Source organism: Harpia harpyja, chromosome 17 (assembly GCF_026419915.1).
Source record: "Harpia harpyja isolate bHarHar1 chromosome 17, bHarHar1 primary haplotype, whole genome shotgun sequence".
NCBI classification, from domain to species: domain Eukaryota; kingdom Metazoa; phylum Chordata; class Aves; order Accipitriformes; family Accipitridae; genus Harpia; species Harpia harpyja.
Window position 1 is genome coordinate 1,385,164 of NC_068956.1, and position 13,194 is coordinate 1,398,357.

Below are 13,194 nucleotides of genomic sequence, written 5' to 3' on the forward strand. Positions count from 1 at the left end.
TTCTGGCAACCTTAGCATCTCTAGGATTCTGCACATCAAATTTCTTCCTCACCCCTTACTTCCCAATGACAACCATCATAGCTGGTTTGGCTTTTTGGCTCTAATGCCTGCACCCTTATACATCTCCCAGCTTCCTATTCCCTCCATTCCTCAAACACAGAAGAGCTGATTTACTTCTGTTGCAAAGTCAGGGCCTATATTGATTTTTTTTTTTTTTAGTAGATTTGATTTTCTGTACTTTCTCCCCTGCACCTCATCCCAGCTATTTCTGCCTGAGCATTTTTGGCAGCTCTTGGGTGCCACTACAATCTAAGTAACACTCTACTCAAGGGTGAGGCAAGATTTTTCCTAGGACATCATCTTAAACCAGCTTCACTGACAGATATCAAGGATTTCATATGAATGAAAATAGGAACGTCTTTACTTTCTGCCATGGAGAAGTTTTGCTTAAAATTAAGACAACGCAATATGAAGTATGAAAACAAAATACCTTAAGCTTAGCCAAGGATCCCACAGCTGAAATTAGTCCAGCCCTACTGGACTTGTTTACTATTCAAATACCTTTATTAAAGCTGCAGGAAATAAAAATAAATAAAAAACAACAGTGAGAGGAAGTGAATGCAGAGTCTCTCCACTATCTGAACCCTCTACTCGAGTTCACACCTATTTTTTTCCAGATATTCTCCTTTTCTCAGGCAGCAATTAGTTAGTAACTCCAACACATCTTGGGATAAATTCTTTCTTGAACAAATTTAGAGAACTTCTATTTCCTTTTTACAAGACTCAGTTTTTGATAGTGTCCCCATCTAATTTCTCCTGGGATAGCTACTGCTTCTAAATTGAAGACATCCAAGTCGACATCTTGCCATTGCATACTTGGTGATAATTAATAACTTATTAGCAAGTGTCAGCATACAAATGTATAACCACCTCAGTGGGTCTAAAACAAAATTCTCTTTAGATGCACTTAAGTATTACAAGTATTTATACCACTGCACAGTTCAGGTGATTTCCCTATATAAAATTCACAGACAGATCTAGTCTGCTTCTATTGCCGTGTTGTAAATAATCCTCTTGCATGTCCAGTCCCTTATGATGAAATTCAAAAGAGAAGTGAGGGGAAAGTGATGGTATCAAGAATGGAATGGAAAGATTTTTGGTTGATGAAATGAAGAGAGATAGTAACAGCTTTATGAAGCCCAGTATTTAAATCTTTCAACTATTTTCTTTAGCTTTGCTTATATAGGCACAGGAAACTCATAGCAATGATGCAAAGATGACTGGTTTTGTCATTATGGAGGTCAGTGGTGGGTTACTTACCTACTAATAACAGCAATTGGCTCAGCAGGACAGAAGCAATACTTGAGCAGGAAATCTAGGCTTTATGCTTAGGTTACATACCTACAATCCTCAGAAGAGTCAAAAGCAACTTCTGGATATTCTGTACCTTTCTGGATCTGACTTTTCGTGACATCATTATAATTATGCAAATGAAGAACACAGCATGCGCTTAAGCATGCAACTTAACCAAGGTTTATTTTAATTGAAGGAAATTTTATTACACTGAAGTCTACTTTTTTGAATGGCCATTTATTCCTGTAGCAGGTAAGGACAAATACAGAGAGACACAGTTGCCCATTTTCAGATTAGGTTCAGCAAAACTGTTTATGTCATTAGCTTCTGAAACAAGAGTACTCAAAGAGATTAAATCTGATGCAGTTTACTTCAGAAACAAGTTCTAATCTGCTTCCCAGAGATTGCTTTTCCTAACTTGATATATAGCTTTAATAAACAACTAAAAATAGAAGCTCCACAGAGGAAGCAAATGAATACAACCCAGTTTGTTACTTTCAGAAGCCAGCTATGTCCATGAAATTGTACTTGCAAACACATTCCCTGCTGATCAAAATGAAACTTTTCACTTTCTGCCAAGAATGCATATCAGTCACCCGATCCAAGTTCAGTCATGCTTTCATAAGACTGGAAACACAAAGGCAGCATGTAACATTCAGTCACTCAGGGCTTGAGCAACTCCAAATTCAGACTACACAGGCCAAAAAATAAAACTACTATTATTAACTTCCTCTGCATTATCAAGCATTTACTCTGCTTCAAAGAAAAGAGGACTTGTTTAAAGCAACTGCTACTCTTAACAATTCCACCACTAGCAACAAACTACTAGTTTTTAAACTATTTTTTTTTTCTTAATCTCTTCAGCTCATTCCCACTGGATCAGTCAAGACCACCTGTACCACATCAGTAAGTTTTGTTCATACCATTACAGTATTTGTAGCAGATGAGTTTGGTATACTCAGACCAGTAAGGGTAGAAATAAATAAAGGAATCCTCATTCTAAGATATGTCCAGTTTACAGATTAGAAATGTAAAGAAAACTTTGTTAGACCCAAGATGATACTGAAGCAAAAAAATGGTCAGATACAAGGCTGGGTTGCAAACCCTACCAATGAGCTCCAACATGTTATTTCTCTCCTTTTCAAAGCCTATATAAACAGCTATTGGAATTTGGTTTCACCACAAGAGTTGGGGCTCCAGTTGTACAAGTCGGACATTAGCAGTATGTCAAACAGCTTAGAGTCCCAGCTGTTCCAAGTTTTAAGCACATCACTTTACCCTGAGCCAACAGAAAATAAATTATTTCAGTCATGTCTACTGAGGGACATTAACCTGCAAAGAGACAACTATTTAAAAATATTTAAGTACATGGTATTAAATGAGAGATTTTATCAACCTTTTGTAAATCATGCAATAAAACGCCTTTTATCATATTGCTGCAGCTCCACTTATAAAAAAAGTACTTGACAAATTAGATAAGATTTGGTAGGTTTGTCATAACGAAAAATTTTTAGTAATGGTCCAAGTAAAATAGTTACAAATATACCAGTTCATTATATTTTCAATAGTCAAGACTAAAGGTGGGGACAGATAAGATGTTTAAATATATTTAATATACACAGTCCAAACCCATTTGTATTTTAGATGTTCATAAGGGAAGGAAATCCAGAACATCCATTTCCTGACTAATGCTACTGTTTTGAAAAAGGATTCAACACTTCTCTTTCCTTGCTGCCCACTACCTTTACTGGGGTGAGAGAAAGCTGTATTTTGCAGATTAAGAATCCCACTGCTTTTTGGTTAATATCTACCATAATAAAATATGTGCAAGAATGACTATCAAAGTCAGGAATTATAGTTTAACAAGACTACAACCCTAGATAAATCAATGTTCAAATTCAGACTCTTCTTTCACATGCTCAAAGTCTCAATAATATCAAAGCAGTTTCAAATGTACTCTGAATTAACTTCTTATAAGGTTTAGTTGTGAAGAGTAGTTATTTAATCTACTTGTTTGGGGGAAAAATTGATAGAGGAACACATCAGCTGAAAAGCACCCTGGTACTGTACAATAAGCAATTTTAAGAACAAAACCACTATGAGAGAGCAATACAGAAGAGAAGCATGGATCACTTTGGATCAAGAACTAAACTAATATCAACTGTTCCTTCCAAAGGTGTTTATCAAAAAGGTGGGGAAAGAAGTGAGACAACTGAGGACCAAGTTCTTTGAGAAAGATTATATCATCTGCCCTTGAACAAAACAGCACTTCAAAGAAAAACAGATATGATTAAGCCTTATATTAATCAATAGGTTGATTCATTCGGACAATCGACACACATACAACTCATTAACATTGTCTGACAGAGAAGCAGGGGGGGAAACAGACAAGAGTCTGATCATTTTCCAGACCTCTTCTGGCATGCAAGACCAAAATCAACAGAGAAAAAAAGGAAGGTAAAAGATATTGAAAAAACAAGTCCAGAAAATTGTATTTCTGGTTGTTAACTTAAACAGCAAGATGTGTCAGAAGTGAGGAGTCTCTGCCACCAGCCTTCCCCACCTCAGCACTGGTATCATTTGTGTCCCCACGGCAGCCCCTATCCAGCTCCTCAACTCCATGTACCAGCTCTTGTACCCTTCTAAATATGTATTCAGTGCCACCACCAAGAGGAGCCTAATCTCTGGCAGAGGAGCAGGAAATTATGACCAAAGCCTCCCTGACCAAAACTTTACCCCACATGCACACCCATCCCATCAGACTCTTTCCAACAACAACATACAACTGTCAAAATGGCAGTCAAGAGCTACATCTAAGTTCCAAGATCTCCCTGCCTGTATTCAAATCAAGATGTCCATCCCAAAATACTCCAAACTTCAAAGAACAAGCCTCAAAGAGATCAACATCTGTTTACAATGTTTTCTTAGCAAATAATTCTATAATATCTCTAACCCAAATACACAAATACTAAATAATAGATAAACCATGAATCATCGACCTCTCTGATAAACTCTCAAACTGCAAATCTTATGTATTGTAAGTTTGTATCTCAAATTATTTTCTTGCTTCTCTACTTAAAGTGTGAAGAGCTAAAAGACAGAGCTACAGCAATGCCAGTGCACTTAACCACAACATTTTCTAAAGCTACCCAATCCAGTTGTATTGGATTGGATTGTATTGGATTCCCCAGAAGTTAAACAATTTACAATACAGATATTCTTCACAGTCAGTCTATATTTGCTTTTTCATCTTACTTCCTGTTCATTTTCTTAGCAACACCTGCTATTTTTGTATAGTTATTCACAACTTTGGCTAAAAATGAAAGAAAAGGCTTGTTTCATTGGAGGTGGGTTTGCTTTTTGGGTTTTCTTGGGGTTTTTTGTTTAGTTTGACAAATACTAAAAGTTCTTATGACAGATAATGATTTCCAGCTACAGAGCAGTATAATAGACTTTTAACTACTGGCCAAATTCCAGTGGAAGTGATTATATTCTGCCTCCTAGGATGTCCAATTAAACCTGCTCAAGCTACTTGATTTTCTTTCAGCACTAAACATTTCACACTATCACTCTACTGTTGAATGGCTGCTTTTATTTCAGTGGTACACTGTATGACCCAAACATTTACTGTGAAACCATTCAGTTGTCTCCTATGCAACTATTCAGCTTACCTGCGTTGACTGGATCACCGTAAGATCATTAATGTAGCAAAAGCCTGCTCCCATAGCAGAGCGGAGCCCGGCAGTCCCAAAGGTCAGCCTGCAGCAGAGACGATCCCGTAACTCTTTATGTTTTCCATTCTGTAACAAGCTTTCAATCTGTTCTTTTGTTTTTTGGTTCTGCAAAAGAAGATTAAGGTCTTCATTTAGTTCTTGAAATCAGGATCTGAACTATATGCTCATTGTTTTTAAATAACTCCTAGTTCTGCAGTGCAACAAGTTCTTCCTATCCTATAAAATGCCTGTCTGCACAAACTAGCCTTCATTGTAACTCATTTCTACTGTATTCTTTTCTGTATCACCCCTATTTATAAAAGATTCAAGAGCTCTTGCTGCCATTGATACACTGATGTGTTTGCCTAGTCATTAATACACCTTCCAGCTACATGAAGCCCGTAATTGAGGAGCACAGACTTCAGAACAGGTTTTTCCAAGGCAGATAGCACAAGTTAATTCTTGATCTGTGCTGCTGGAAGACAGAAAAAAATCCTAACTTCAAAGCAGTATTTCCTTCCTCCCCATCCACAGGAAAGGTCTGTAAACAGGCACAGTAAAATAAAGCTGATGTTGTAAAACAAAAAATAAAGCTTGTCTTTTCATTAACCTTTAGTGAGGTGGGTAGAAGAGAGTCAAAGCCCCTATTTATCACAAACTCTCAAATAAAGATAAGTATTTCTGTCAGAAAATCCCAGCCATTTTTGACACCTTCCCTTCTCAGTACCTACACTGGATATGAGTGGGTTGAAAAAAAAAAAAAGTCCTATTCCTGAAGGTAAGTATTACATGCATCATTGTAACAGCCAATTGCCCTACTCTCCAAACTTAGATTTTTAACTGTACTTAGAAAGGTCTCAAGAATCTTGTCAGTAAAACCCAGAGAATTAAAAAAAATTCCCCAATTACTTAAAAATTCAGAAAGAAGGCATTTCACACAGTACATGATACAGCCACTAAATAAAGAATTCTCCAAAGAAGTCACTGGATGTATCTTTAACAGCTAGCACCTTTCTGAAGAAGAAAAAATTCTGCTCCCAAAAGCAGTACTCATGTCAGTGAAACATTATTATTGGTCTTAGAGAACACAAAGATAGCAGTTGCTTTGTGATTTGCCACCAAAACCAGGAAAACATACACCCACCAACATACTCAGAGGAAATATTTAAAATCAAAATACCATGTAAGTCAGTTAATTTGATGTATATCAATATATAAACAGTGTTATGGTTCATATGGAAGAGCCAGAAACATTCTCCCTTTCTGGTATCATTGTTAGCCAACTGTTACACCACTTCACCTACACTTGCACAGCTTATTACAATCGAAAGCTCCCTGCAGTTACATGCTGGTGTTTGTACAGTGTGTATCACAGCAGGGACTTGCTCATCAGCTGCTCTGCCGTGACCTGAAAGAGGCCGTACGAGGTCAGACCAAAGGGCTGGTTAGTCCAGCACTCTGACAGCAACTGTCAGCAGATGCCTAGAAAAGTCACAGAATGGTTTGGGTTGAAAGGGACCTTAAAGATCATCTCATTCCAACCCCCCTGCCATGGGCAGGGACACCTTCCACTAGACCAGGTTGCTCAAAGCCCCATCCAACCTGGCCTTGAACACTTCCAGGGATGGGGCATCCACAACTTCTCTGGGCAACCTGTGCCAGTGTCTCACCACCCTCATTGTAAAGAATTTCTTCCTAATATCTAATCTAAATCTAGCCTCTTTTAGTTTAAAACCATTACCCCTTGTCCTATTGCTACAGGCCCTGCTAAGTCATCTGTCCCCATCTTTCTTATAAGCCCCCTTTAAGTACTGGAAGGCTGCTATAAGGTCTCCCTGAAGCCTTCTCTTCTCAAGGCTGAACAACCCCAACTCCCTCAGCCTTTCCTCACAGCAGAGGTGTTCCAGCCCTCTGATCATTTTTGTGGTCCTCCCCCGGACCCGCTCCAACAGGTCCCTGTCTCTCCTGTGCTGAGGACCCCAGAGCTGGACGCGGAACTGCAGGGGGGGTCTCACCAGAGCGGAGCAGAGGGGCAGAATCCCCTCCCTCGACCTGCTGGCCACGCTGCTGGTGATGCAGCCCAGCATACGGTAGTCTTTCTGGGCTGCAAAAAAGGCATAAGGACAGCGCAATCATGGCGGGAAGCTGGACAAAGATGCAAGGGCGATCTCAGTATTTGCTGCTTAGGGAGTTCCTGATCTGCACAGGAAGGCTGCTTGTACCAACAAAAGGGCTACAAACACCAGACAAGTCAGGACAGAACATTTTAAAAAAAATGTTGTCATCACATGCCTTTATCATCTAAAACCCACAACTAAAATGAATGGCCACCTGACAAGGAAAAAGTTTGGCTAAATAGAACAGTAAGAAGCAATTCTTCTGATCTAAAACCCACTCCATTTTAAACAGAGTCATTGCAATTACAAAAGAATTTTTGTCATGTCCATGTATAGAGAATACATTTATTCTCATTCATAGTTCAGCTGAGGGAGTGATTATACACATCTCTGAAAGGCTTAATTTGAATATTTACCTTAAGGTAGGAAATTTTACAATCCTATGAGTGTTTTAAAGTCAATCCTATGCAGCGCACAGTATGTTATGTAGGAGGGTGGATAAGAGACACTGATTATTGAAATCTCCCTCTGCTCATTCAGTATTTTCCTACACTTGCACCACCGTTGAAGCTATGAACTTCTAAGTGTACAAAACGCACACACACAATTTGTTCTTCATAGTTATTCTGCATCCTCAACTGATATTGAGGCTAGGAAACAATGGGACAAAATAGGGAAACTTCAAAATTAATTACCTATGATGATTAGAATTAGATAGTCATGGTAATACCAACCACACTATCCTGGACATGCCTGGGGAGACCTGGGGGAAAGCAAGAGAAAGCAAGTCCAGTTTGACAAAGAAAAACAATGATAGAAGAATATCCACGTCTGTCTTTTTACAACATGTACTAACAGGGAGCACTTCACCCATAGGATGCTGTTTTGAAAGAAGTGGATCAATAAGTACCCATATTTTATAAACACAGGGACTTTGAAGGCTCAGTGAATTCATTTGGTCATCAAGAAACTCAGCCTGTCTACTGACATCCAGTTTGGACAAGACACTTACAGATCCTATAAACACAGCACAATCCAGTCAGGCTTGCCAACAACACAGACAGTGTAGAAGGCAATCGATACACAGCTGTAAAAAACAATGATGACAGCTGTGTAACAGTACAGCTCAGGCTGCACAAGTGCTTCTCTAGAACAGCACTGCTTCAAGCAGGGTCCTAAGGAAGGGTTAAAAAAGGCAAATGGAATCTGAAAGGCAAGGGTGAAGCACCCCTGACATTTAAAATAGAGGTCAGCCAGCTTCAGCTCCCACACTGCCTGCCACAAGGCAGGCTCTGCAGCACTGGGAAACATGCTCTGCACAGAGGGAGGTTCTTCAGGAGGATTTGAAAAATGCTGGGGAAAGCACAATGGTACAAGCTGCACACTTTCATTAGGAAAAAAATACTGCATAAAACTTGTTGAAAAATCTGAAACTATTTCCACAGCTTGACAACAGATCTTGAACACTAGCAGGATGAGACACGTGAATTTAAAATAAATTTTAGTTTCTTTGTGCCATAAAATAAAAAGGCAAGCCGTTATTGTTCAGGGTCTCAGATGGCTCTGCAACCAGAGCAAGCCATTACTCACAACACAGCTTAAAAAAACCCCTAAGAATAAAACAAAAACAACGGGGCACAACAAATATTAAATCCCAGAAGTGAAAGCTTCTCTTTTAGCAGTTCATAGGCAGTCAACCAGAAAACAAATGACTAATCCGAAAACAGTCTGAGGCAAGAGTACATGAAAACCTCATTTCACACTATCATAATTCAATACATAATTTTGCTTTAAAATAAGGTTATTAAATTACACAGCATCTTTAATGGCTTTTTCGGATATGCTGTATTGCTTGCCTGCAAAAATAGAGTAACATGTAGTACATTACACAGTTTATGGTCTGGAGTTTTGCAAAACTGAGGCAAGACTTTCCTGAAGCAATAGCGCAAACATTTATTTTACAAATAGATTAACATGCGTTTTTGATTGAAGCTACCTTATTTATTTCCTAGGGAACAAAAATGAGTCAGCCAAAATAGCATCCAAATAACATCTTAATTTGCTCAGGCTGCGCTCGGTTAGCTAAAATCTCCTGCAATCAGAAAAGAAGGAAGGAGAAAAAAAAAAGTTGAAAAAGAAGAAAATGTCAAAGCTTTCCACATATCACCTGAAAGACCTGGGGCAACAAAAAGAAGGAATTTTACGAGACTTGGTATAAATTCAGATGTGGTGATGATCTGTCTCACACTCTGGCTTACGCATCAATAGCATTAGAAGACTGATCTCAAGACAGCTGTTATCACAACCATCCATGGCACAATCCTTACCGCTCCCCCCCCCCCCCCGAGTTGGAGCTTCAAAGCCTATGGACCAGTTTAGCTTCTTGCAACATACTGCTTGGGTATGAACACCATTTACCATACTAAACTGAGAATTTCAAAAGGCACTGCAGTCAGGTGGGACTAAAAGATAATGGTAGCTTCCACTGTCGACATTTAACCCTATTGCAAATTCTCAAAAAACAAGTTTTTTGCTGTTTTGCTTTACAGTTATGAAATGAAGTAAAACCTCTGAAAGTTTCACAGTAGCTCTTAAAGGTTCATTTGTCAAAGCAGAATAGTTGTAATGTTAAAACACAGAACAGACTTTAACATTAGAGACTGGGATTACGAAGAAGAAAGTCTAGTATGCCTTTATGCAAAGCACATTTTCTGAAGTCATTAGTATCACTGCACAGTCACTCTATCAACACTAACTTTCCTGTCATGTTAAGCAAGAGGCACTAGGAGGGTATATCAGATTAGTCAAGCTATGCAGCATCCCATTGTATTTCTAAGTTCCAAGGAAATATCATCAATCCCACCTACGGATGCAATTATGTGACGTTGAGGCAAGAGGCTTACTAGCAGCTTTAAGTAGTTCATTGATGTATTCAAAAATAACTGTAACAGATCACTGCTTAGAAGAGAATTTCTCAAGCTTCTGAAGGCAAGCAAGGCAGCAGCATAGTGTTAACACCAAACTCAATTAGCTTAGAAATACAAACTCAGAACAACTGAAATGCCCACTGTTAACCACTGCCTGGATTAGTACATCAGTAAGCTCCATTAATCACAACACAGAAGCCTAGCATAAGCAAAAGGGAAGTTCCTTAGAGATTATCAGCTACAGTGTTTGGACATTATTTTTAGTACCCTTAAAAAAAAAAATAACACCACAAGACTGCCTAAAGCTTCCTGTCCTAAGTAGAAATAAACTAGGCTGTTTCATACAAAACTAGTCATTTCTTAATAAAAGCAATGCTCTAAAATATGCTTGCATCCCTAATGGCTCTAACAAAGCAATTCAAATTCTTCTCATGGATTTAGTGATTTGAAGAGCCCACAGAATTCAGTGCTTTGTCTGAAGTCAAGCAGTACGCGAATGTCAGAGATATGAAAAGAGCATTTATTTCAATACCCACCAAACACTCCAAATCTCTGCGCTGCTGGCCAACAAGACTTTGTGGAAGAGCAGCTAAAGCACTCACAGACAGCAGTGCAGCTCAGGGAACGCAGGTCAGCGTAGGGACCCCAGGTGCTGTGCCTGCCAGCAAGCGCAGCATCACTGTTGGAGGCACAGAGGGTGTGATACAAGGGCAAAGGTGCTGTGGTGAGCTCAGTGCCTGCAGCCTTACCCCACCAATGTGACTTGTGGTCTTTCCTAGGGTCCCCCAGCCGCTCCAGATGCACTGGTGACTTGTCTGGTAGGGATACCCCAAGAGGTTCAGGGGCTGACTGCCAAGTACTGGTTTCTCCTTCATTGCCCTGTGAAGCTGAGCAGGGAATATCCCAGTCACTAGGCTGCAGTTGCTATCCCACACTAGGAAGTGGTTAGGGAAGGGGGAAAAGAAGAGGCTGAGTATTTCAGTACCACGGCTTTAGCAGGGTCTGCATGCTGCAATAGGAACGCGTGTGCACAGGCCTGAGCCCAGGACTGGGCAGGATGTCTGGCAGAAGCAGCACTGACTCTCCCCAAAGAAAGGAGAGACAGGCTCTTGAAAGCCTTCGAGCCCCACGCTGCTACTGGCTTTCAGAGGATTACTTACTGGTGGAAAAAGCATCTGGCAGAGAGCAAGGTCCTTCAAGCCCACAGAGATCAACCTTCCAAAGGCAAAGAGGGCAGGGAAGAGGGCAGCGCTAGAGAGGGAGTGAGACCCACACACAGACCCACATCCTGCAGGGATGGGGAGACCTCTGCTGCCACCCAAACAGCTTTCCATGCATCTGACAAGCAGCACCACACCACAGGGCTCCACCCCTTGCAGCTGCGCACGCACACACACACACACATATATATATGTAGGTCAGGAGGCAGGACAAGGCAGCAATCGAGAGGCAACAGATGCTGTTCCTCCTGCTCTGGGTGGGGAAGGGGTCCTGGCCACTGCCAAGTGTGCAAGGAGACGGCAGATAAGGTGACAGCAGCCAGGAGGGCCCTGGAAGAGCCCTGGAAGAAGAGGCTCGTGCTACCTGAGCGTACACTGTTGGGGTCAGAAAAGGGACAGGGAAGGAAAGAAGGTGCCTCTGCCTGGTGACTGGGCTAGAGTTGGGTTTCTGACTGTGGCTTTCCCCTTGGTCCAGCAGGGAGAGAATAAGTAAGAAAACCAGCACGAGTTCCCTGTCTCACCTCACAGGGCAAGTGCTCCAGCCCCCCAATCATCTTGGAGCCCCTCTGCTGAACTTGCACCAGTTTGTCAATACCTGTCTTGTACCAGGGGGGGACCCAAAACCAGATGTGGTATCTGGATGTGGGCTAACAAATGCTGAGCAAAGGGAGAGAATTCCTTCCCCACAACGGCCCGTGATGCTGTCGACCTCCTCCGCTGCCAGGGGAGGCCGTTGGCTCCTGTTCAGCATGCTGCCTACAGAGACTCCCAGGGCCTTTTCAGCAGAGCCCAGCCCCAGCTTCCATTGCCATAGAGGGTCCCTCTTTGTCAAGTGCAGCCTGTCCTCACTGAATTTAACTTGAATGTCCCTGTTGGTCCATTCCCCTCACCTGTCTACTTCCCCCTGAATAGCAGCTCTGCCCCCAACTGTCTACTTCCCAATCTGGCAGCACCTACAAACATGATGTGAGTGCCCTCAGAGACATTAATCTACCATTAAGATTAAATTTGTGAAGCATTCTTAATTTGTAAATAGCTTTGAGGCTTGCTGTTTGATACATGGGAAGTAAAGAACAACCAGAGGTCAGGCAATGTTTTCCTATCCCATTTCAAGTAGACTCTACCAAGTACATTCAGGAAGTCCTCTCATTCTCAAAGAGAGCAGGGTTTTGCATTACTAACAAGCTGGGAGGAGAGAGAATGAGACCATCAGAACCTCCCCTTCAGATTCAGTCACAAAGAAATGAAAATAAGAAACATCTGGGACAGAGAGACAGACAGGCTGCTGCACAGGTCAGAGTCTGAACATAGTTCTGCACTTACGTGCACACCAGAAAAAAATAAGTTCTGCATTATTTTTTCCTATAAAAATTACACTAATATATATACATGCCATCTCTAGAAAGCTAGCACTACTTCCTCATAAAATGTTTTTTGCAAGTTACCTGTGTTGTTTCTGACTTCAGTTCTCACTCAGGAACTTCACATAACCTATATTAGTGGTCCTGTGGAGTTAAACTTTAAAGTGATTATAATGGCTTTTAAGAAGAGGGAAGGATGAGCCTGATGGGGATGCGAGAGATAATTTTTATAAGTAGTTGTTCAAAGTTAGTGCTAGAATCAGATGTAGGGCAGAACTGTAGGGTCATGTCCTGCAGCAGTCCAGCATAGCAGTTGAGACTGCAACATCAACATGTTTAAGAAAGGCTTGAGGTTTTATTAGACAAAAAAAATATATATATTCTCTGCTGAATTCAGTGTTACACTTCTTCATCTTCAGTTTTCCATGTACTGCACAGTTGCCTACCGATAAAGAATTACACTTTCTTTGTAGCTCATCAGGATACATAATCTGAGACAATTG

At 40.8% G+C, this 13,194-nt stretch overlaps 1 protein-coding gene across 3 annotated transcripts in view; it reads right to left on the reverse strand.

Annotated features, from left to right (window-relative positions):
• Window positions 1-13,194, reverse strand: part of PGM2L1 (phosphoglucomutase 2 like 1) — a 44,132-nt gene that overhangs the window by 22,387 nt on the left and 8,551 nt on the right. For 2 of the 3 annotated variants that reach the window (XM_052812187.1, XM_052812188.1), the window contains exon 2: window positions 5,025-5,192. In XM_052812187.1, the coding sequence (XP_052668147.1) occupies window positions 5,025-5,192 (168 nt within the window). Of the gene's footprint in view, window positions 1-5,024; window positions 5,193-10,859; window positions 10,998-13,194 lie in introns of all 3 variants that reach the window. The other variant, XM_052812186.1, reaches the window with a different exon arrangement.